General features: G+C 34.5%; 1 protein-coding gene across 1 annotated transcript; it reads right to left on the bottom strand.

Moving 5' to 3' along the window:
* Positions 1–258: 258 nt before the first annotated feature.
* On the bottom strand, positions 259–20,034 carry LOC143915497 (sphingosine kinase 1-like). The gene is made up of 3 exons (XM_077436185.1): positions 19,122–20,034; positions 5,726–5,825; positions 259–2,051 (listed from the first exon to the last, which is right to left on the bottom strand). Exons 1-3 carry the CDS (start codon positions 19,907–19,909, stop codon positions 1,164–1,166), a joined length of 1,776 nt encoding a protein of 591 aa, XP_077292311.1. The 5' UTR covers positions 19,910–20,034; the 3' UTR covers positions 259–1,163.
* Positions 20,035–23,309: the final 3,275 nt, after the last annotated feature.

The raw sequence follows: 23,309 nt of genomic DNA, 5'->3' as shown, positions 1-23,309 counted from the left end.
CAACTTTTGGCTTTTGCTTTAACTCAAAATCGAGTGTTGCTGTATTGCAAAAATGAGCATTGGAATCAATAGTTGGATGTTTTTTCCATTGATTGTGATTTTTTATTTTTTTAACACACTTTTCTTTATTATTATTTATTATTTACTAGTTTATTATAAAATTATTTACTAGAGTTTATAATATTATTTACTAGAGTTTATAATATTATTTACTAGAGTTTATAAGGATTGGTTTTATCTCAATTTTTGCATTTTTTTAAACGCCCATATCTTGTAAACCGGAAGAAACCATTGTCCTATTCGAATTCAGTGAGTCAAACTTAGTAACGATTGATTAGTCTCCACTCTGGTAAATTTTTTTTTGTTGCTCAATGTTATTAATTAAGAAACTATGCGAATAAGCTGACCCAACATGTAATAAAAATAAATTGATACAAAAATCATCTTCTGGTAAAAAAAGAATACATAAATATTAGTAAGACGAAACAAAATAAATAGTGAGCAATTGCTATCGAAAGACGAAAAACACAATTCATATAAAAAAATTCATTATAATACTAATAGTTAACAGCATTTTCAATTGTGTACTACATATATATGTATGTAATTAAGATTTAACAAATGAACTCTCTGAACACTTTTTTGATTATTACATATTTTCTATTCCCCACAAGGTTTATTTCCAATATGTACATTAGTCAATTTTTAAAATCTTTTACAATGTTAAATTTTCTTTTAAAACTCTCTATTTACAATAAAATTTTACCTTATTGTAAATCGTATTAAAATTTGCATGTAATTTTATCAAGAAATTCTAATATGAGTAAAATTTAAACTTAAGTGATCAATAATATGGGGCCATTTTTATGGTACTGAGAAATTTCATGACAAATACACACACACCTACTCAGTTGTAACAGATCATCAAAAGAAACAAAAAATAAAAACTGAGCGCATCGATCCTTGTACACTGTGCCGTTCTCTGAATGCTTTCGTAAAATCATAATACAATAATCAATTTTCACATTGAAATCTACAATATTCAATCATCGAAACAATCGAATTCAGACTTGTACATTGTTATAATAATACGTTCGGCAAAGACTCCCGCTTTTAGATCGGCACGTTAGAACTAACATGCATATAACAGCCCTCGGAAGACATCACTGTGATGGTACCATAATATTAGCTTGAACACTACACACTTCACCCTGTACCGGACCGTACGTTACTTTTTCCCCATCAACAGTGATGTAAGCGGGATGATTGGGCTCGGGTTCTGGCACTATGCGGAAAGCACTAACAGGAATGAGCTGAAGTCCACCATTACTATTACTAGAACCAGACGCATGGGCACCTTTAGCCAGACCCAAGAGGAACGACAACAGTTGAGTGCGCGTAACACCACCGCGTATTATAAGCAACCATATGATTCCATCATCCAAACGCGACTCGGGTGCAAATATGATATCTTCCCCTAAAAACGGTTGATAGCCTGCATGAACCGATATGAATTCCCCTTCTATACACTTCCAATCTGCCGGTAGTGACGTGGTTAAAGCTGGCAAACGAGAAGCAGGGCCGTAAACGCACACGGGACTTTTAGCGCCATCAATGTTTTTATTCTCTACTATGCTCATATAATCGGAGCCCGTCGTGCTGAAGTACGTGCTCTTCTTTGACGTGGCCGAATACCAAGAGTCTAATCTCTGTCTGGATTCTTTGCTGGCGTTGTCAGCCATGTTGTCGAGGGATATCGTTGTGTTCTCTCGGCAATTGTCGCATTCTTCTCCGAGCCGGGTGCAATCGTCGCAGTCTAGACTGGCGTCTTGGCTGAAGCTGTGCGACAAGTGGGGTTGAGCTCGCACTGGAGATGTAACCTTCGGGGTTGTCGGCGTGTAGTATACTTTTCCTCGGTATGTGCGCAGTCCGATGAGACGTGCTAGTGACCAAACAGTAAAGCGTTGTCCACCGATGACTCTTAGTTTTTCACTTTCAATGTCAATATCCGACAAGAGACCCCAACCCACCGATAAGAATGAGAACAATATCTGAAATAAATCAATCATTACAATATTAGATAAGCGTTGAGTTCTTTTTGTTAAATATATGAAATACATTGTTATTTTGTCTTTTTATTAAGACGATATAATATGTGTGATGTATTATTTCAATAACATACATATACTGATAAAATTGAAATGTTTGAGATTGAATACTGCAGCAATAACTTTTTCAATTTTAATCTACATATTTTATATTACGATGTGTATGCAAGTTCACATGATATTGAGAATAATATAAAGGTGTTTCAATGCTTGAACTTTTACTGAAATTGACGTCTTTCAAAAATATATCCATACAAAATGAATTCAATTGATAGTTGACAAAATAAGTTGACATTTGAGCTGAATAACAAAGGTCAATGTGTAGTAATAAAAAAGAGGAAACATAACAAGTAATAAAGGAGGTATGTAAAAAAGAGGGATATTGTCTTTTCACAATCAACATAAATAAGTATGTGAAAAAGTAAAATGAATAATTAGCACGAAAAAAAACGCAAACGCAAACAATGATCAAAAACTGCAGGTAGATTTGCACTCAACAAAATAATACAGCTGAATAGTCTACATACATAGTATGTAGTATGTAAAAACATGAATTGAAATTACTATGCTAATACATAGGTCAAGATACACACTGATAAAATTTGATAACATGTGCTAAATAAAAAAAATCGTGAATCAACTATTTTTATGAAGGTCGTATATGTATACTATAATTTTCTGCACACTCGACGACATACATATGTACATATGTAGTTAAAACCATATGCATATTGTTTGTAATAAAATTCTAGCCTTTACACTCGTACAAGAACACACTGACAGTTCAATTCAATGCTTGGCGTGTAATACTTTTAAATGAGTGGTCACGGGTTCGATCCCTGGCCCGGCGCTGCTGGCCAGATAACCGGCGGGTCCAGAAAATAAGCAAGGGGGAAGGGTTTTCAAATTGATAAAAATAATTCATAAAAAACAGAAATCTTATTAGAAGTACTGGGCAATAAAATTTGCGATTTATTTTTGGCATAGATACCTGAAAGTTTCACAATAAAAAAATCGTGCAATTATGTAAAATTGAAATAAAAGAAACTAAAATTTATTTGTACAAATCAAAATATGTCGTTAATACTGTGAAAAAATTAAGACATATGTATGCTTATATATGAAATTAAATTCGTCCAAGGGGGGGGAGGGGAATAGCTCCAACGGCACCCTCTTGAATCCGCCTATGAACCAGATCTTTGATAAGCGACTCCAGGTCGATTGTTTCCTATCAAAGTTTGCCAATTTATCTGATTTCATTGAAAAGATTCCAAAAAAAAAATCAACCTTGTTTTCTCTCTCGCAAAATTTGAGTTTCCAGCATCTCGAATTTGCTGATTTGTAAAATTTATCCGTAGATGTCTCTATGATGCTCTGTAAAATTGGTCTATAAATTGTTTTTCGATGTTTCAGAGCCGGCTCGTGGCGTGTGCTAAGTGTTTGGCATACACAGGCGCCTAAAATATTTCCAAAATTTTCCTCTGTTTATTTTTATTCTATATTGCATTTTGATCTTACTGTGCATTTTTATTTTATTGTTCACATAATTTTATTTTAGGTGCTAAATGTGCCTTGCACACAAGTGCAAAAATCCACGAGCCAGCTTTAATCCTGGTATATATGTATTAAATATATATAAAATAAATTCATGGTGTGTACACACTGAAAATAGTGATACGGGACGCGCTCGTAGTTTTCAGCTGTGATGGTCGTATTTTCATGTTTTTTTTAATTCATACAATTATAATTTCAAAGTTTGTCCTATATTTCTTCAAATATGAGAATCATCGTTATAAATTACTGTCAAACCTATGTATGTCAATATAAGGAAAAAAATGACCAAAATACTCGTGGGGGTCGGGTTTGTGAAGAGACGCGACGGTATAGATTTGACAGACCAGCGTTTATTTGCACTATGTGAAGAAATACGTGCCATTCTGTATCTGCATCTTTAGTGCAATCAAATTACATAAATAATGGAGTGAGGGAAGAAAGCTGAAGCAGACATCGCAACGTAACATTAACTGGTTTATGTTCAAGTGAAATTTCAATAACTAGCATATGTATATGTAGGCACATGGAGTTGCGCAATATTACGATACATCTACATAATTGGCAGTAAATATGAAAAAATCAAAGAATCACTCAATTTCAGATAAGACGAAAGATAAATTTTGAATATAAAGGATTATTATAACCGATTAGATATATTCACAATTCTTTCTATAATTATTTTCGAGATACAACAATTAAAAACTGATATCATTGCAATCTATGACAGTCAAAACAAATAGACAAGTACATGTACAACTGACTTAATATTTTTTTCTGCAAAGTCAACATACGCAACTTCCTAGATGCATATACATACGTAATACTAAGCAGTATTTATGTAATACATAAACACACTGGTATCAGCAATAGTGTGCAAAGTTAAATTATGACTAATTTCACTGGAATGAAAATTTTTCTATAGTACTATATTTGATTGTGCGTTTCGCTTTACATATGTATACATATAGTCGTAGATGAGGTCTTAAATATTCATATTTTCTTTAGTCATAATTTCGAAATATGTATGTACTACATATGTAAATATGTGATTTGATTGGCTCGAAACATGTGTGAAATTTAATTTAAACTTTATTTTCAAAATGATCAAGTAATTCCAATTTTTTCTACTCAGAGGAATGTGTAACTTTCATAACAGCATAGCACATAGTGATTGCGTTATTTTTAACCACCGAGAATTTCCCGGGTTGAAGCCCTGGGTTGATCTCGATTGAAAATAATTTATTCGGTAGTATTTCTGTAGTGCTGCTGGTCAGACTTGAATATGTGCGACTCCAAGTCACACATATCCAAGTCTGTTTCAAGTTTCCTATCAGAATTTGGCAATTTATCTGATTTCATTGTTGAAATGGTTCCTCATTAAATTGGCAAAACCATCCTAGCCACTATATCACCATTATTTGAATATGATTTCAATTTTATAATCGACAAATTTATGTATATATGTTCAGGTTTAATACCATAGGTGTCGTTCAGAGGCGTCATGGGAAAATATAAATTTATTTTAAATAAAATAACAAACATACATAAACGTATGCTACTTCATCAAATTAGATGATTATTTTTTAGGGTTCACAATCAATCAAAACGGCAAGGTCGAATATTTGCCATGATCAAAAAACGTAATCTGTTAAACACTGCCAGAGGATAAAGTGTACGCGCAAAAATCTGACCCGTAGATTATTTGTCTGGCATTCCACTGATTACAATCAAAAGGTGATAAAAGAAAATCTGTTGATGTAATAATATTGGCGTAAACTACGATCAAATTTATCACAATGATACTTGAAAAATTCAATTCTACAAACAATTTAGTGAAACCAGGCACGATTTAACATAAATTGTTGTTATCTACAGGTGTTTAGACAAAGTAACCGATTAAAAGCACATGACAAAATGGTAAACAAATGTTTTATTGTCTTGTTTATATCACCTCGTCAGTATTTTTTCACTCGCAATTTGCTCGTAAATAATCGATTCATAATAATTAAATAATGAAAAGTAATAATAATTAAATAATCGATAATATTATAATAAGATTTCACCTGAGTTTTGGTTTCCACTCGTACAATATCCATAGGACTGGTTCGGCCTTTGACTATTGCAAGAGCGCTGGCCATCACAGGATTAGGGAAATAAGGCTCACTGAAACAGACAAAAATCAATCAATAATCAAAATAAATTTATCAGATTATATACATTACAGTTCAAGTGCTCACTCCAGTTCGTTCATACACATACTAGTTTGTTCATACACGAACTATTTTTTTAGTTTTACATGCGCTAATAGTCAAAGGCTATCTTCAAATAGATTCACCAGGTGGAGACAATGCGTCAATTGATTGGATGAGATGTTCATAGGATTGTCATTGAAAAATGGACCAATGCCAAGTTGCTATGCGAAAAACTTGAGTATAGCCCCAAATTGAAGATATGAGATAAGACAATAAAAATGTATAAGTATTATTAACGATGAGTATTATGTCATATTTTCTCATCCCTACCCAATTCGTACAATTTTCCATTTTAGACATGAGTCCTAGTAAACAAAAGACTATTTTAGGACGATGAGAGTGAGGTCCTCTAATCAGAAGTTATTAAAAGAGATTATCTTTTACTAAAGTTGTCTTGCCTCATATGAAAAGAAAAAGTAATAGAACGTACATAATATGTACATATGTACTTATTGTATTGTTATTTCCCACAATCAGTCAAATATCAAGTATAAAATGATCGTTTATGCATCTAGCGGATACGATATTTCAGTGTTCAGTAAACGTTGAATAATTATCATTAAACATTGAGCGGATAAGTCATGATCGTAACGTTTCCTATGTGATTAACTGCATGCAAATACAAGGGCATATCGTTTGCAAAATAATGCATGTCACATCGCCAATCTGCACCTCGTCAACAAAACCGTATAGTAAGGTTTCAAACAGGTTTTATTTCTAGACAACATGTCCTCTTTTTTGACAAAATTCTTTTGCTCTCTCTCTCTTTTGTTAAATATGCTCAAAATGTTCTTTTTTTATTATTTAATCGATTTTGAAATATTTTGCAAAGATTAAATAAACATTTACGATTTTTTACTTTATCTACATATGTATGTACGTAGTAACAATAGATGAAGTTTTGTGATCATGCGAAAATTCGAATTTTGACTGATTCGAACTCAGAATCGATCACTGATCACTAAAGCCCGGACCCTGAGGGGGCCGTCCATTGTTCAAATGTTGTAAATGCATTGTTAAAGGTTTGCCGAACCTTTTTTACAAAGCATTTACAACATTCGAACAATAGACGGCACGCTTCCGGTCCTACCTCTACTGATCACAATTTAATGATCTAGAAAAAGTGTGTGTGTGTCTATGTATTTTGTGGATTTTTTGAACACCGTTAGTCCTATCGAACTGAAACTTGGTATTGGTTACTGAAATTCTTATCGACACGACGTAAATTATTTTCGAATTTTTAAGTTGACCGGAAATGGTACCTCCCCTTATAAGTATCCTCTTTTTTTAAGTTTTTGAATTCAATTATCTCCCAAACCGCTAACTGAATCGGACTGATATTTTTTTACATGTAATAGAAATTATAATCTTTATAACCTACTATTTTTACCTGAACCGGAAGTGGTACTTTTACTCTAGAGTCTAGAGTAGGGCTTCCAAGCTGGTTTAAACCGAAACGCCGGCTTTTTGACCATTTTTCAAAAAACCGAAAACCGGCTTTTTGGCTTGATCAACCGGCTTTTTAAGGTTTTCTTTAATTAATGTTTTTTTCCTCAAAATTAACAATTATGAATTTTAAATTTCTATGAAAGATCAAAATAAATGTGTATAAATGCTCTTAGGTAATGGGCGTATATTTCTTTGAACAAAAAAAAGCTACATTACTTTCTTTCTTGAGCGGTTTCTTTGAGATTTAGTAATGGACCAGGTCATAAACCAATAAAATATTATTGAAAGTATGTAGTTTCAATGACCTACCCAACTTCAGGTATAGAAAGCATCCTTATCTATCGCAAATCCCACACTATCGCAAATCCTTGTACTTGAAAACATCAAAAAAATAGTCAAATGATTTATGGCAAAATGCATAGGAATTTCCGAAATATAATTGATTTTTCTTCGAAGGAATTGCCCTTTAATATATATATATATACATATTTTTTTCCGATATAAAAATTTTAAACTTAAAAAAAATCGTATTTTTCTAAAACCGGTGAATGCCGGCCAACCGGGTCTAGAGAATCGAGGTTTTTTGAGTTTTTCTCTAAAACCCTTCTATGTATTGAACTAAAATCATATCTAGAAATTTTAGCACAATACCAAGTATAATAATATATAAAATTTCTGTTAATAATATATAAAGTTCTGTCAACCGAAAGTGGCAGTTTACTCTTGTTTGATTTTTCTACCATTATGTTTTTCGACCCTTCAAATATGTGTGCTCTTCACAAGAAAATTCCAGTATAATCTTTATATATAGTCAAGTAAACAAAAAAATATTATGTTTGATTTGTTTCTCTTAGAAAAGTCAAAAATGATTTTTTCCAAACTACTGAAGGTTTCGAGCTGAAAATTTATTTTATAATAAAATGATAATTTATAATAGTGTTTAATTTGGAGCATTCGAAATGCATATTTGTAATTGAATATTTCTGTTTATTGATTACTTTTAATTAATAAGTGTTAACAATATAAAATACGTTACACTATTTTGTATAACAAACCACTTCTTACGTAGAAAATATTTTTTCTAATGGTAAATTGAAAGTGAATGCAATTGGATTTCAAGAATTACCAAAAAAAAAAAAAAACCATTTTATTGTCTGATCATAAATGTGTACATTTGTATGTGTTATAAATTAAATTGGCATTATTTTTATTAAAACCTGAATTTTCTAATTTTTAAACCATTTCGAATTATTAGTATATTTTGAAAGTTGCAATACTCTCGTGATTTTAAGTCACGAGCCGCTAATGATTATTAAACGTATTTAAAAATTACCTACAGATGATTTCATATGGGGGGGCAAATTTCAATCTTTGCGCCAGGGCCCGCACATTTGATGATACGCCACTGATTGCATTTCATATAAATAATATAGAATTTTTCTGATTATGATTTTACAAATGTATACATCGTTTTTCAAAAATTCATTTAAAATTATAAATTTACTAGTCCATGAGGTCCGAAAGGTTGGCGACCGCTGTTCTAAACAATCTTGTGTTGAATTTATAGTTCTTAATGTTGAGGCTTTATTATGATTTTTTAATAAAATTAAACATTTTTGAAAATTTCTCTTTTTTTTACTTTCCAGTTGGCAACCCCACCGTATAGTGGATACAAAGCAAAAGCAATCAAATGCTTAAATTTGAGTGCTGATACCGTTTACAGTTAACGACTCACTGACATAGTTTTAACATGCAAGTACAATACTAAAATTAAAAAAAGTAAAAATATTTTGGCAAACAAATTCCAAACACTGATCCGAGGTTCAGTTTGATATCTTTAAACATTGCAATTGCATTGCATTAAAGGGTTACCCATTACGATAATGACAAATGACATTGAATCGGTAAAAATAACATGAAACAATGTTAATGTGACACATGTGTATAAAGTCAACCCTCCTATAACGCGCTTGATATAAATATTCCGCAAGAAAACGGAAAAAAGTAAGAAGAAAAAATAAAGTTTTTAAGCAAACACGATATATGTAGGACATAACGCCCTGCTACATTTTCACTTTTTTTTTTTAAATATTTTTTTCTTGTATTTCTTGTCTTTTAGGCGATCTAGAGCGTTATGGAAGGGTTATCTGTATATCCATATGTATGTTACCATCTTTTACAGCTATTCACCATCCACTGCTAGATGAAGGTCTTTCCAACACGCTTCCATTCTTATCTTTTGTTCTCGATTCTCGTCCGTTTCACCTACACATTTTTCTAATTTCATGCGGCCGTTCTTTCACCCTTTTAAATTCTCTCGGGTACCATTCCAGCACTTCTTTAGTCTACATTTCGTCCATTCTACGTGACCCGCTCATTACCATTTCAATCATATATATATATAAACATACATACATACATACATACGTACATATATCTAATATGTAATTTCGAAAAAGACTGCATATATGTATGTATTTAACATTGGTTGGTTGGTTCGTAAACAACACATTCAATTTTTTTCGATTCAAAGGATCCGAAAACCCCGGGGGCGAAGGCCTAGGCGGCGAAGTCCCCGGAGGCGAAGTCCCTGGAGGCGAAGTCCCGAGGGGCACCGGATTCTGGTATAAATATAATTTCGAAAGAGACTTAGTATATATGTTTGTTTGTTCGTGACAGTCAATTTAATAAAAATAATAAATGAGTATTCAAATAAATTTATATAAAATAAAACTATTCAAATAAATTTAATAAAATGTTTAATATTAGATTAGTCATGTTTAAGCGGTTTATATTACAAATACCGATCGAAGCCGGGTAAAACCACTAGTGTACTATAATGAAATAACAAATTTGTACTTATCGGCATATGGTTACAATTATATGTAATAAGATACGTTTACAGATAAACTGAGACTTAATGTCAGGTTAAAGCAGTTTGATTTAAGAATTACGTAAGTATGTATGTATGTAAATATTTACATATGTATATTTACACGAATATTTCACACCCTGTGGAAAAAAGTGACACGATTCAAAAACCACAAGAAAAAACGATATTTGATCATGTTTCTGAATCTTCTTCTTGTCAATATTATTTGATATGTCAATATTTTAATACAAAATTATTACTTAATAATTTATAAATAGAATTAAATATTTTCCAAACTATGTACATATGTTTCGAATTTTAAAACGTTGTCATTTAAGTATTTATAATATTTTCCACTTTAACGATATTTTAATTTTCGTTGTCAATTATAAAAAGCGTAACTAATTTACCAGAAAAACAAGTTAATTTTACATTAATTGTACATGTACAAGGGGATCAAGGATTTAATTTATTTTCTTATTAAAATACCGTATAATTATTTTGTATATATGTGTTTTAGTGTATATACCCTTGCGAATAATGTTTATATTCAATTTACGTCAAACTTCTTATCTACTGTGAAATCTAATCGAAATCTACTGTGAAATCTAATCGATTAATTATGAAAATCTTTCAATCACGTACGATACATATGTATTCACAAGTACATATGTATGTACATACATACATAAATGTAAATAAAGTTGAGATAAATGATAAATATTATTGTTTTAAATGAAAATTGTAACAAAAATTACGGAATTTAAAAAAATGTCTGTTTACAAATATGCGAATATTTTTATTAAGAAACAAAATTTTCATATTAAATCTTTTCGGTTCATCGATCGGTTCATATTAAACAATTTCCACTGCACCTAATAATAGATTTATATCATTTTTAATATTTATTTTTTATTTTTTTGCTATACATATTACTAAACAATTTATGTGATTATCTTAGTTTTTATTTAATTAACCTTATCATATCTATGTAGGTTCTCCAACTATGCACTTGGGAATTCAAATTGGAAAAAATAAATTTTTAAAAAATTTTTGAACGTAAATATGAAGTAAAATATTGTTGCGTAGGGGTGGGTTCAGAATCCAAATGAAAAACCAAATTCGCTTCATAGCATTTATTCAACAATCTCAAAGGTCCACATGGAACCACCGCTCGCTCTAGAATAATCTGATCTACCGTGTGTACCTCCTTATAAATGACAAGTGGCACAGCACAGCTTCCCCGATTTATTAGTGTAAAGGTTTGCCGTAACGAGTCTATTGTTTACGCACGCACTCACCCAGGTCTGTGGGAACTCTAGCTTATCCTTTGTTCGGGCACTTACTTAGTCCCGTAAGCCTAATCCGGGGTCACCCACGAATGCAATTAGACAGTGGATACTTTCTCACATGTTCCCACGTTACAATATTTTTGTAAATACGTATTTACTGCATACAAACGTTCATACATCTCAAATTTTTCAATTTATAAAAAAAATCAATGGAAAGTAAAACTGCAGAAAGATACACCCACCCCAATCGAAACAAAAATGAACGACAGCTAATCAGAAATTAAATGCACACAGCGAATGGTTATTTTAAATATATACATATATAAGAGTATCGGAACTGAAACAGGAATCCGAAACCAGAACTGAAAAAGAAATCCGGAACCGGAACTGAAACAGGAATTCGGATCCGGAACTGAAAAAGGAATCGGGATCCAGAACTGAAAAATGAATTCCGATACGTAACTGAATAAAGAATCCGGAACAGGAACTGAAAAAGGAATCGAAATGGATATGGATATCGTCGTCATAGAAAATTAGATTTTTTCGATACGTCACGGATTCTACCACCCAAACCTTATACATATACTTACATACAAAGTCTATTTCGAAATTATATATTAGATTGTTATTTGAAAAAGGTAACACAAAAACGTAAAGGAGGTTTGTAAGAATGATACAGGGCTAAGAAGTTGGGGAGCCCCAACGTACATTTATATTATAATATCACACATTATCAATAAGTCGCAAAAAATTGTTTAACAAAACGATGCAAAAATTTAAGAACTCAGTACTGATAGTTATTGTTACTATTCATTGAAGGATTTTGCAGTCTTGCGGATTTGGTTAAGCAACTTTACTTACAGCGTATTTAGGCCAACTAAAGCTCTGACCGCGACGTAGTGTGTTATATCTCATACAATTTCTTACAAACAATATTTGGCCGCACGCTGCCGTTCGTGTCGCAAACGCAATAGTGCGGTCAGACCTTAAGAGAATAAAGATCGATCGAATCCGGACACATTATAATAATTTATTGAAATAATGACCTCTTACATAAATTAGATGTATTTATCTACCTATACAAACAAAAACTCAGGTAATTGCGCAACTGAATTAGAACTATGTATCATTTAAATAATAATATGTACATATATGTAGATATTCAGCAAAAACAATGCAAGCATGCATTTTCAAGGATATATGAAATTAACTGCACACAGTATCCACTATAAAATGTACATATGTAATACATTAGAAAAAAAGTTTATTTCATACTATGAAAATAAAATCAATATTTATGTGTACATTAATTTTGTAAAATCGGAGCATGAGTAGTTGGACGTCACGAATTCACGATATATGTACATATATGTACATATGTATGTATGTACTTACAATGTGTTTACCAGTCCTGATCGAAGATAACTATCATACGTTAAATCAGACTCACAGTAAGCGAGCTCGTCGTTACATAAATTTCGGAATATATTGGTAAAACCAAATCGATATATGTATTCCGAAATGAACCCAGGAAAATATAAATGGATATTTTAATTATTTTAGAAGTTTAAAGGTCTGTTTATACTAGCACAGTACAGACCTGCAACTGCACAGAAGTAAGAAAAATATTCTAGAGTACAGACATTCTATATGGACTAGGGATTGCAATACCGGTATACCGGTTTACCGGTAAATCGACAAAATTTCGCCATCAGTAAATACCAGTAAATTTTAAAATTTACCGATAGTTACCGGACACTATTTTATCGTAAATTAGGTACATAAACACGCATTTAATAGCATAATATTACATTAAAAGTCGATGCAAATGGCAAATTTTGTTTATTTTCAGTATTAAATGTGAAAATTTTAAATAGATAAATTCTCTGGCAACACAGACCAAACTAATCCCAATAAATGCGACCAGACGGTTGTTTCAAATTATGATCGAAACTTTCAAATTGTCCATACTTTAAATAAATAAATATGATTGGTTAAAAATTATTGATATAAATTTACTTTAATTAATCTATGTCATTATTTACCCGAGATTTATTTATAATTATTTATGATTCAACTACCATTTTTAGGAAAAGTAAACACATTCAGTTTCCTAATCAACGAAAAAATGTTCTTTTTCATTTACAGGTATATATTATATATAAAGCCCAGACCCAGAAGGTGCCGCGTATTGTTCAAATGTTGTAAATGCATTGTTAAAGGTTTGCCGAACCTTTTTTACAAAGGATTTACAACAATGGAACAATGAGCGGCCCCTTGGCTATCCTACCTCTAATTATATATACCGTTTGCCGGTTTATGAAATTCGACGGTAAATTACAATCTCTAACACATCCATATGTTCTGAAATAGACGTAACAGCAGAAGCCGACACGATTCATTCATATTATACAGCAGTACACGTCACCGTAACGTATTGTAGCGTGGACGTGTAGAAGGGTTTCCGAGATCGGGGTGAAAGACGCAGTATTGGTGGTCGAGGTAGTGTATTGTTCTTGATCCGTCGGCCTGCCAGGTCCTAATGAAGGACGGGCCAAAACCGCCTAATATTTATACCCCAGCTTGTACACTCGACACAATGAGATAATTGGTCGATGGGTTGTGAGACCTTATTGGCTGTTGTATACAGTTTGATCATACGTCGAAATATTTTGGCGCAAACGCGCGATCAAGCGATTAGTTATGGTAAACCAACGGTCCACGAGCACAGTATGACCTAATCTCTACGTTACAATATCAAGCAAAACCGTGATAAAACGTCGCAGTGGCGAGTGCACGCGTACTAACGAAAGTGCGCACGGGAATATGATTATTTTCGGAAACGTCATAGTGTGACAGTATTGACTTGACGATACGACGCAAGCAATATTGCACCGAATCGTCGCGCTCTGTGATGTACGTATATGTAAAGGGCGCTACAGACGCTCTGGAATATCGGGCGGCGACCGATGTTGACGCAGACCGTAGCGTGTGTAGGAAAATTCACCGTCAGGTGGAAGCGCACGTCGAACCAAATTCTGTTCGTTCGCCGCACGGTGGATACCCCCTCTCCCAGCCCCGCCCGTCTTTTGCTCGGTTCGTGTTTTGTTTTTACATTCCACTTTTTTTACCATTGTTGTCGCTAGCTTCGAGAAGGTTTATTAGTCATCCGGATTTCGCTGATTTGTGTGTGTCGTTCTTGGATTTCTTCGACAATTATCATGTCGAAGGAAGTATTGGAAGAATTTATCAATATTTATCGAGATCTTGCCTTTGGATAATTAAGGCCAAGGACTACCACAATCGTGATAAAAGAGATGCGGCGTATAACAAATTATCAAATAAATTAAAAGAAATAGAGCCTTCTGCTAATAAAAATGTCGTGATTAAAAAACTGAATAATTTACGAAGCAACGCCAGAAAGGTAGCGAAAAAAGTGAACGAATCTAAAAGTATTGGAAAGGGAGCAGAAGACGTTTATGAACCTAAATTGTGGTATTTCCATCTCTTCGATGTTTTGGTGGATCAAAACATCCAACTAGCATCACACTCCACCATGAACATGAGCAGTGACAACGAATTAGAAAATGTGGTGAGTAAAAAATAATAATAAGTATCAAATTTGTGCAATATAATAAGTTTTATTGTTATAATGCCGCTGCTCGCACCGCACGATAACTACTGAGAATTTATATTAAGTCGTTCCATCGCGTCATAACGGAGAGACGTACCGGAGCGTGTGTAGCCCCCTACCATTTCAGATATACCGAAAGAAATATCTCACGGTCTACCGCAATACATACCGCGCGATATTCCAGAGCGTCTGTAGCCCCCTTTAGCCGATTTTGCCTTGCACTCGGCCAAAACATGCCGAAACCGTCAGAACGTGCCGAAAAGTGCACTGCTATATAGTGTGAATAGAAGCAGTCTTTTCTGTGCACTGCTTTGCCAGGCTTTTGTCGTGACCTTTAGGACGAAAACACACTGAATAGTACGGAACATCAGGTCCTTGGTTCCACGCCGTGAGAGTGGGTGTTCCCCAAACCGAATTCGGGTGTAGTTGCACATGCAGAGTGCATATGTTTCTCCTACATTTCTTCAAATATGAGATTCACCGTTATCGATCACTGTCGAGCAAGGATAAAATATCACTGAAAACACTCCAGGGGCTGATTTTTGGGACTGTACATATATGGTCTAGGGGTGCCGCGTTTATTTGACATGTTTAAAAGTATCTATAAAAATAAACACGTACCACGTCCCACTCAGTGTGTTTTCGCCCTTATTCGTTGTTACAACAAATAGGATAATTCATCGCCACAATTATCGGTTCTTTCAACGAATACATTTTTAAAACAATTAAGTGTAAATCTATTTCTAATTGCAGGCCAGTTTTTTTTTTAATAAAGTCGATGAAAATAGCGATTTTTACGACAGACAAATTGGACGCGGAATCATTTCGTTACCAAACATATTTTTCATTCCATTAAAAAGAACATAATCAGCTAAATTTATTTCCGAACTGATTTTTATAAACTTTGTAAACGTTACACATTTTTTAATCAGTACTGACTGGTGGAGTTTATTATTTTTTATTGTCATTATTGTAATCAACGACAAAACCAAAATGAGATGTGAGAAAAATATTTACGTTAATTGTCTTGTACTGTACAATGTTCATAGTTTGCCACAAAAATGGTTAAATATCTATTTGATGACTGATTTACAACTTAATAGACCAAAAACTACCTAGTTTTTTTATAGATAAACTAAATTAAAAAAAGACGATAATTTGATATATGTATGTACATTTTAAATAAAAAAAATCCTAGATTTTTGTAGGGTTTCGTAACGATTTTGTATTTACATATGTACCTATTTTGTAATCATTTGTTTATATACCACAGGTAATTAGATATATCATAAGTATTATTAGTCTGGCCTAATTGAAACTTGTTGATTACACATGTTGATTAGTTATACATATGTACGTACCTATTATAACTTAATTATCGATCCTTAAGAAATATTTAACATTTCGAAACACGTTTTATGGTTATACAACTCATTAAAAAAATTGTGATTAGTATATTGTATATTGTACATACATATATTCGTGAAAAGATGGACGAAAGAAGTGCTTGAATGGTACCCAAGGGGATGTAAAAGATTGAAAGGAAAGTCGCACTGAAAATAGGTGGATGAAATAAGAAAAAATGTGTGGGGTGAGATGGATGAGAGTTGCGCAAAACAGAGACGAAAGGAAGCGTGTTGAAGAGGCCTTCATCCAGCAGTGGATGACGAACGGCAGTAAATGAAGATATAGTCGTGACATCATTTTTCACTATTCGATGATTTCATATCTAATATTAAAGTTTGGTAATAAATATTATATTATAGTAGTAACTCTAAGCAACGATCGATCAACCGTACATACTTGCGTCCATTTTCATATTATATCCCATTTGTAAGTTTAGAAATAAATTTCACAACATCAAAAATGTTTCAATCGTCGATAATTTGAAATGCGTAGACTCTACGTCGTAGATAAAAAGTACTCGGGATCCAATTAAAAATATTGCTACGCAATCGACCGGTTAAATACCCATACAGTCGTACAAGATCTACCGGTGAAAGTATGTATGTGAGTAATTTTTGCGATGTTGATGTCATTTCTACCTAGAAATTTAGTGATCCTGGTCGAGTTGAGTACCTATTGACATTTAACTTTTTTTTTTCTGCGCAAATTGTGATATTTCAATATTTGTTTATATTTTTTCAACTCGGATTTCATCCATAGTCCGCTTGCTCGACACGTTTATCTGCTTAAAATATTCACGAAAATCGTGTCTAGAAATTGCGATCCCGAATGAAATTTTAAATCGTGAAATCTGGGATAGGAAAAATTCGAAGATAGAAAAAATTCAATTGATAGTATTTCCAGGTGAAGAATTGGTTTTATCCCATTTTGGTTTTGAAAATTAGTAACCTTTTTGTTTTTCACTGTATACTTTTTTTGAAAAGTACAGATAAAGCATTGGAGAGTGATAATGAAGAAATTTATAGTACAAGTCATCAACACCAGTCAAATTATTTTTAAAAACGAACATTGAAATTTTGTTTATTTTTTTAATTTTCTCTTTCAACTTTAACCCAGTCAAATAACGTGAAAAATAAATATTAAAAAAAACGCACGTGAACCCTTATAAAGCGCTATTTGTTTCTCAAAAAAACTGAACCAGCACGTTATAGGAGGCTCGGCTATATTAACCCTTTGAATGCTGACCAACGTCGATCGGCGGTTTGTCAACAAGTACATGAGCCTGAAGTACGCCGATGGGCGTACAAAGATTATACAGTATTTTTGCAAGTGAAACATTAGCCAGCATACACTCTACATGGGTCTACCTCACGGGCCGGAATGTGAAATTACCGAAAACGCAAATATCGGAAGGCAAAGATCGAAAGATCTTAAGTCGAAAGATAAAAAAGGGTGCATGGTAAACGGTACACACTCACTTAATTTGCGCGAGCAGGATACAACAGGAACAAGAGGAACAGGCTTTTCCTCCCGTATTCTGCGCGCGCACATTAAACATTTTTGTCATACAGCCTTGTTTAATGTGCGCGCGCAGAATACGGGAGGAAAAGCCTGTTCCTCTTGTTCCTGTTGTATCCTGCTCGCGCAAATTAAGTGAGTATGTACCGTTTACCATGCACCCTTTTTTTATCTTTCAACTTTGCCTTCCGATATTTGCGTTTTCGGGCGTTTCACTTTCGAGCCCGTGAGGGAGACCGGTACATACATATGTATATATGTAGAAATTAGGGCTTCCAAACCGGTTTAAACCGAAACCGAAAAGCCGGCTTTTTGGCTCGATCAACCGGCTTTTTAAGGTTTTCTTTAATTAATGTTTTTTTCCTCAAAATTAACAATTATGAATAGAGGTAGGATAGTCACAGTGCTATCCATTGTTCGGCAAACCTTTAACAATGCATTTACAACCTTTGAACAATACACGGCCCCCTCAGGCTCCGGTGACTAATTATGAATTTTAAATTTCTATGAAAGATCAAAATAAATGTGTATAAACGATCTTAGGTAATAGGCGTATATTTCTTTGAACAAAAAAAAAGCTACACTACTTTCTTTCTTGAGCGGTTTCTTTGAGATTTAGTAATAGACCAGGTCATAAACCAATAAAATATTATTGAAAGTATGTAGTTTCAATGGCCTACCCAACTTCAGGTATAGAAAGCATCCTTATCTATCGCAAATCCTTGTACTTGAAAACATCAAAAAAAGTAGTCAAATGATTTATGGCAACCCCTATGTAGAAATAGTAGAATTTAGTACATTAGGAAGAATCCAAAACGACACTTGTAAATAGGTTTTTGAGCTCTTTTTCCTATTATGCTTTTGATTAACATTAGAATAATATAATACTGTGATTACTAACCAAATTAAATTAAAATTGTAAAATAGAAAATGATCAGTAGATCAGTAGCTATTAAAATAGATATAAGATGTATTGTGAACATAATTTCGTAATAATAAAAAGCATTTAAAAATCAAAATCAAAACGACACTCACTCATAGATGTGGCAGATGGTACGAGCCAGACCGTTTCCGGATCCGCACGGCACCACGGCCAGAGGCACTTCCTGCAACACCTGTCTCCAATCGGGACGCTCGAAGATACCGTTGATGACCTCGTACATGATCCCGTCTCCCCCCACGCAGACCAGCCCTCGCCAGGAGTAAACGTTCTGGGTCCTGGCCAGGTGACGAGCGAAGTCGGCGTGCTCGGTGACCTGCACCGAGAAGGGCATCTCGGCCTCCGAGAGCAGAGGAGCCACCCTCTTCTGGAACAGGTGGCGAGCCTTGCCCGAGCCAGACTTGGGGTTGAGCAGGATGAGGAGTCTGCGCTCCGAGGCTGGCGGGTTCGGAACGGGCGCCGCGTCCACGGCTCGGCCTTCCATCAGGCAGCGAATCGCGGCCCTCCACCTGAGCGCTTCCTTGGCGTTGTCTTCGTACCGGTCGAAGGACCTGAACCGAAGGGTGAGCGTGGTGCGGTGGCGGCGGCCCCGCTTCAGCTCGTACGCGAACACGTGCAAGTAGGCGCTGGAGTCCCCCGACGAAGACGACGAAGACGACTTCTGCTTGCGAGGACGACACATGCAGGAGGCGCCGCCCTCCGTGTCCTCGCCGCGCACGCCCACCATGTCCTTCACGCACACCGTCTGCTCGGAGGGCGGCCGCTCGCGCCTCAGCGTCAGCCCCTTGTCGGTGAGTCGCACCACGAACGCCGCGCTGCGCCCTCCCAGGATGTAGAACGTCTCCTCCAGGTGCACGCGGGGGGTGTTCGCACCCGACCCCATCTCGTCGCTCGCCGCCACTGCGAAGCCTTGCCGCACCACACTCGACTACGAACGCACGTCGACTGAAGGTTCAACTGTCAACTGGATCCCAACATGTATACACTGGCCCCTACGTGTACGTGTACGGCCATAGCGTGGATGTACATATGTCATGTCATGTCAACATATTTTTTTCGATCCGATGTAATCCAATTAGATTCTAGTTGCAATTTTTACACATATTCAAAACCAGGGCTTCGTTGTCCCGTGGGTTAATTTTTTGACTCACGAAGAAATTAAACAATAGCAAATTTTATTTTATTTGGAACTTGCGATAGACCCGATGAAATTTTCATCGGGTGCATTATACATAATTAAAAACTACCTACCTACCTATATACAGTTCCGGTTTTAGGGGGGGGGCAAGGTTGGGCGGCGCCCGAAGGTGCCAAATAAGTTAGGGCGCCGCTTGATGCGTCAAAGGCGCTTTAAATTTTAAAATTAGAGCGCCAAAAGCCATACAAATTTTTAGATTAGAGCGCCATAGGCGAATTTTTTTTCTAAGGGTGTTTTAAAAAAATTGCCCAAGGGCGCCATGGGTGTAAGGCCGGCACTGCCTATATATCTAATATATAATATTGAAAGAGACTTTGTATGTAACTATGTGTGTAAGGGAACTTCGAACTTCGTTTGTTGGGAACTTCGAAAAAAAAATCTAAGTTTTTATGATGTCAATACGGGCATCGTTGAATATAATTTATTTGCGATTCAAATAAATTTAATAAAAAAGAAAATTAATTATTTTGCCATGTTTAAGCTGTTTATATTACAATTACCAAGTGAAGTCGGGTAAAACCATTAGTAAACAATATAAAACAGCAATAGGAAAATTAAATTAATTTATTAAAATTAAATTAATTTAATAAAAATTAAAATGAATTATTAAAATTAAAGTAACCCTTTAACATTTTTAATGCTGAGCTAGAATCCATGCTATGTTGATATTTTATAAAATAGCTCTGTCTCACAAATGTTTTGACAATGTGGAGGTTCTTGGAAGGCGCGTCTACCTGCATCTTGCATAAAGCACGCTATACAGTACCTATATTTATTCATTATTTTCGTAAAAAAAACTTCTGGAAATATTACAAGGAGCGACATTTTCGTCGTTATCGCTATCGCTATCAGACTCCAATTCGCTGTCGATTTCGTATTCACTCTCTGTTCCATACTCAACATCAGTGTCATACATATTCTCCATACTAAAACGTTATAAAAAAAAATAATAGTAACAACACTCGAATGTTTACTCGATTTGTATACTCGAAATTATATACATAAATTTATTCAAAATCTGCACTCTCTAAGATGAATCCACACTCTCTAAGACGCTCCAGGTTGTAAATGTGTAGCGGAAAATTAAGTAGATACGTAAGTCAAGTCGTGAAGTCTCAAACAACAGTTGAGCTAAGACTGAATGTACTTTTCATATGATATCCCGTAAAAAAGGAACTTGTGGTTTTTCCCTTATTAAGTTCCTTAAAAGGTAGCGTAAAAGTCCACAATTGCTAAAAGATATTACATGATGTTTTCCAGGAATCGACTCACCATTATCGTGATAGCAGGTAAATCGAAAAAAAATTGGCATTTTTACATATAAAGTGATAGCATCGTATTTGGATCAGCCATTAGACATTTTAGTATATTCACTTACATTTACTAAAAGTAATATTTACTAAGCTTTTTGTATAAAAATATGATCACCAAAACATCTATATTTTTTGAATAAGTTAAAAAATAAACAGTAAATAACATTATATAAAATTTAAAATAGAGAGTGTATAGAGACCTTTAGGCGAAAAAATTGAATGCTTCTCGCGTTACTACAGCAAGTGCGTATTTTTTTTTTTAACCTTTCTGTTGGAAAGGGACAAAGCGCGCTCGGTTAGTCGCGCGCGCCTACTGAAATTTTGTGAACACGACAGGCGTGTCGTTAGCACCCAACGGGTTAAGTAAAGATGTCTTTTCTGTTGAAAGCCCGCCACGCTGAAAATTTCACCATTTCCAACTAGAATTATTTTGAAATCCAATAGGAAGCAGGTATATAAATTGTAACAAACCGTAGATCACTACCCTAGATAACTACTGGCAGAGATTTCATGTTTTTTAAAGGTGTGTTTAGACTCTCTAATATATCTTGCAACAATATAAAATAAACCAAATAAGTCAATTAATAAATATATTTTTCCAAAATTAGTTCCATCTTCTTCATTGTTGTTAAAATGTAATGCCCAAAATCTTAATTTCAAGTCATAATCTAAAATATTCAGCAGCTAAGGCTTTCCATCGGGTAATTCTGCTATGGTTATAAATTCAGAAATTCAGGTGTAAGCTTGTATTCAGGTGTAAGTCTTTATAAACGTTAACAAATGAATGAAACGGATCACACGACCTATTTGAATGCAATTTTTTTAAATGATACCTTTAAAGACTTAACATTCTTGTTTATTTACAAAATTTACATGCAAAATTTACAACGCCTATCGGTGTTTTGCTTGCCTATGGACTTGTCAGCAAAACGCCGATCGGCGTTGGTTAGCATTCAAAGGATTTACAGTAAAATAAAATTTAAATATTTCATGCAAGAAAATTTTTTGGTGCAAGGTGGATCTTTTAGGAAAAGAAAAATATATAATTTTCAAAAATTATATATTCAAAATTTAAAAAAAAAGAGTCAAAATTTTTTTCAAATCAAATTAATCAATTATTAGACCACATTGTGTTATAAATTCACGTAATTTCACAGTTTACATGTGGTGGTTAGTTTGGAATAATCGGATTGCATAGTTATAGGCTTATTGAAAATCAACGAGCGCATTATTTAAATACTAAAGATATCACCAGGTCACGAACGGTAAACGGACTACTAGTCATATGTGAACCAGTCACAGGACAACCGGTCGCTTTAGATCGGTCCCACGTGATCACCCGTCACACTAAAACTGGTTGACCGATTTTAGGGTGTGACCAGTTTTCTCGTGACCAGTTTTAGGGTGTGACCAGTTTTCTCGTGACCAGTTTTAGTGTGACGGGTGATCACGTGTGACCGATCTAGAGCGACCGGTTGTCCTGTGACTGGTTCACATTTGACTAGTAATCACCGAACCGTCACGAACAAGTTCTTCTTCTTGTTAATGCCTTGTCCGCATCCGGACGTTGGCGACCTCCTCGTCGATTATTTGAATATATCCGCATCGGTCTTCAGCGGTTCGGAATAGCTCTTCGGCGCTCATATCGGTCCACATGCGCACGTTTCGAAGCCAAGATAACTTTTTCCTGCCAATCCATTTTTTTCCTTCTATTTTCCCCATGGTTATCAAACGGAGAAATTCGTATTTTGGACCCCGTATCATGTGTCCGA

The sequence above is a fragment of the Arctopsyche grandis genome, chromosome 8, assembly GCF_051622035.1.
Source record: "Arctopsyche grandis isolate Sample6627 chromosome 8, ASM5162203v2, whole genome shotgun sequence".
Classification (NCBI taxonomy): Eukaryota; Metazoa; Arthropoda; class Insecta; order Trichoptera; family Hydropsychidae; genus Arctopsyche; species Arctopsyche grandis.
Note: the sequence above shows the minus strand (reverse complement) of the source record. Positions and strands in the feature narration are given on the sequence as shown.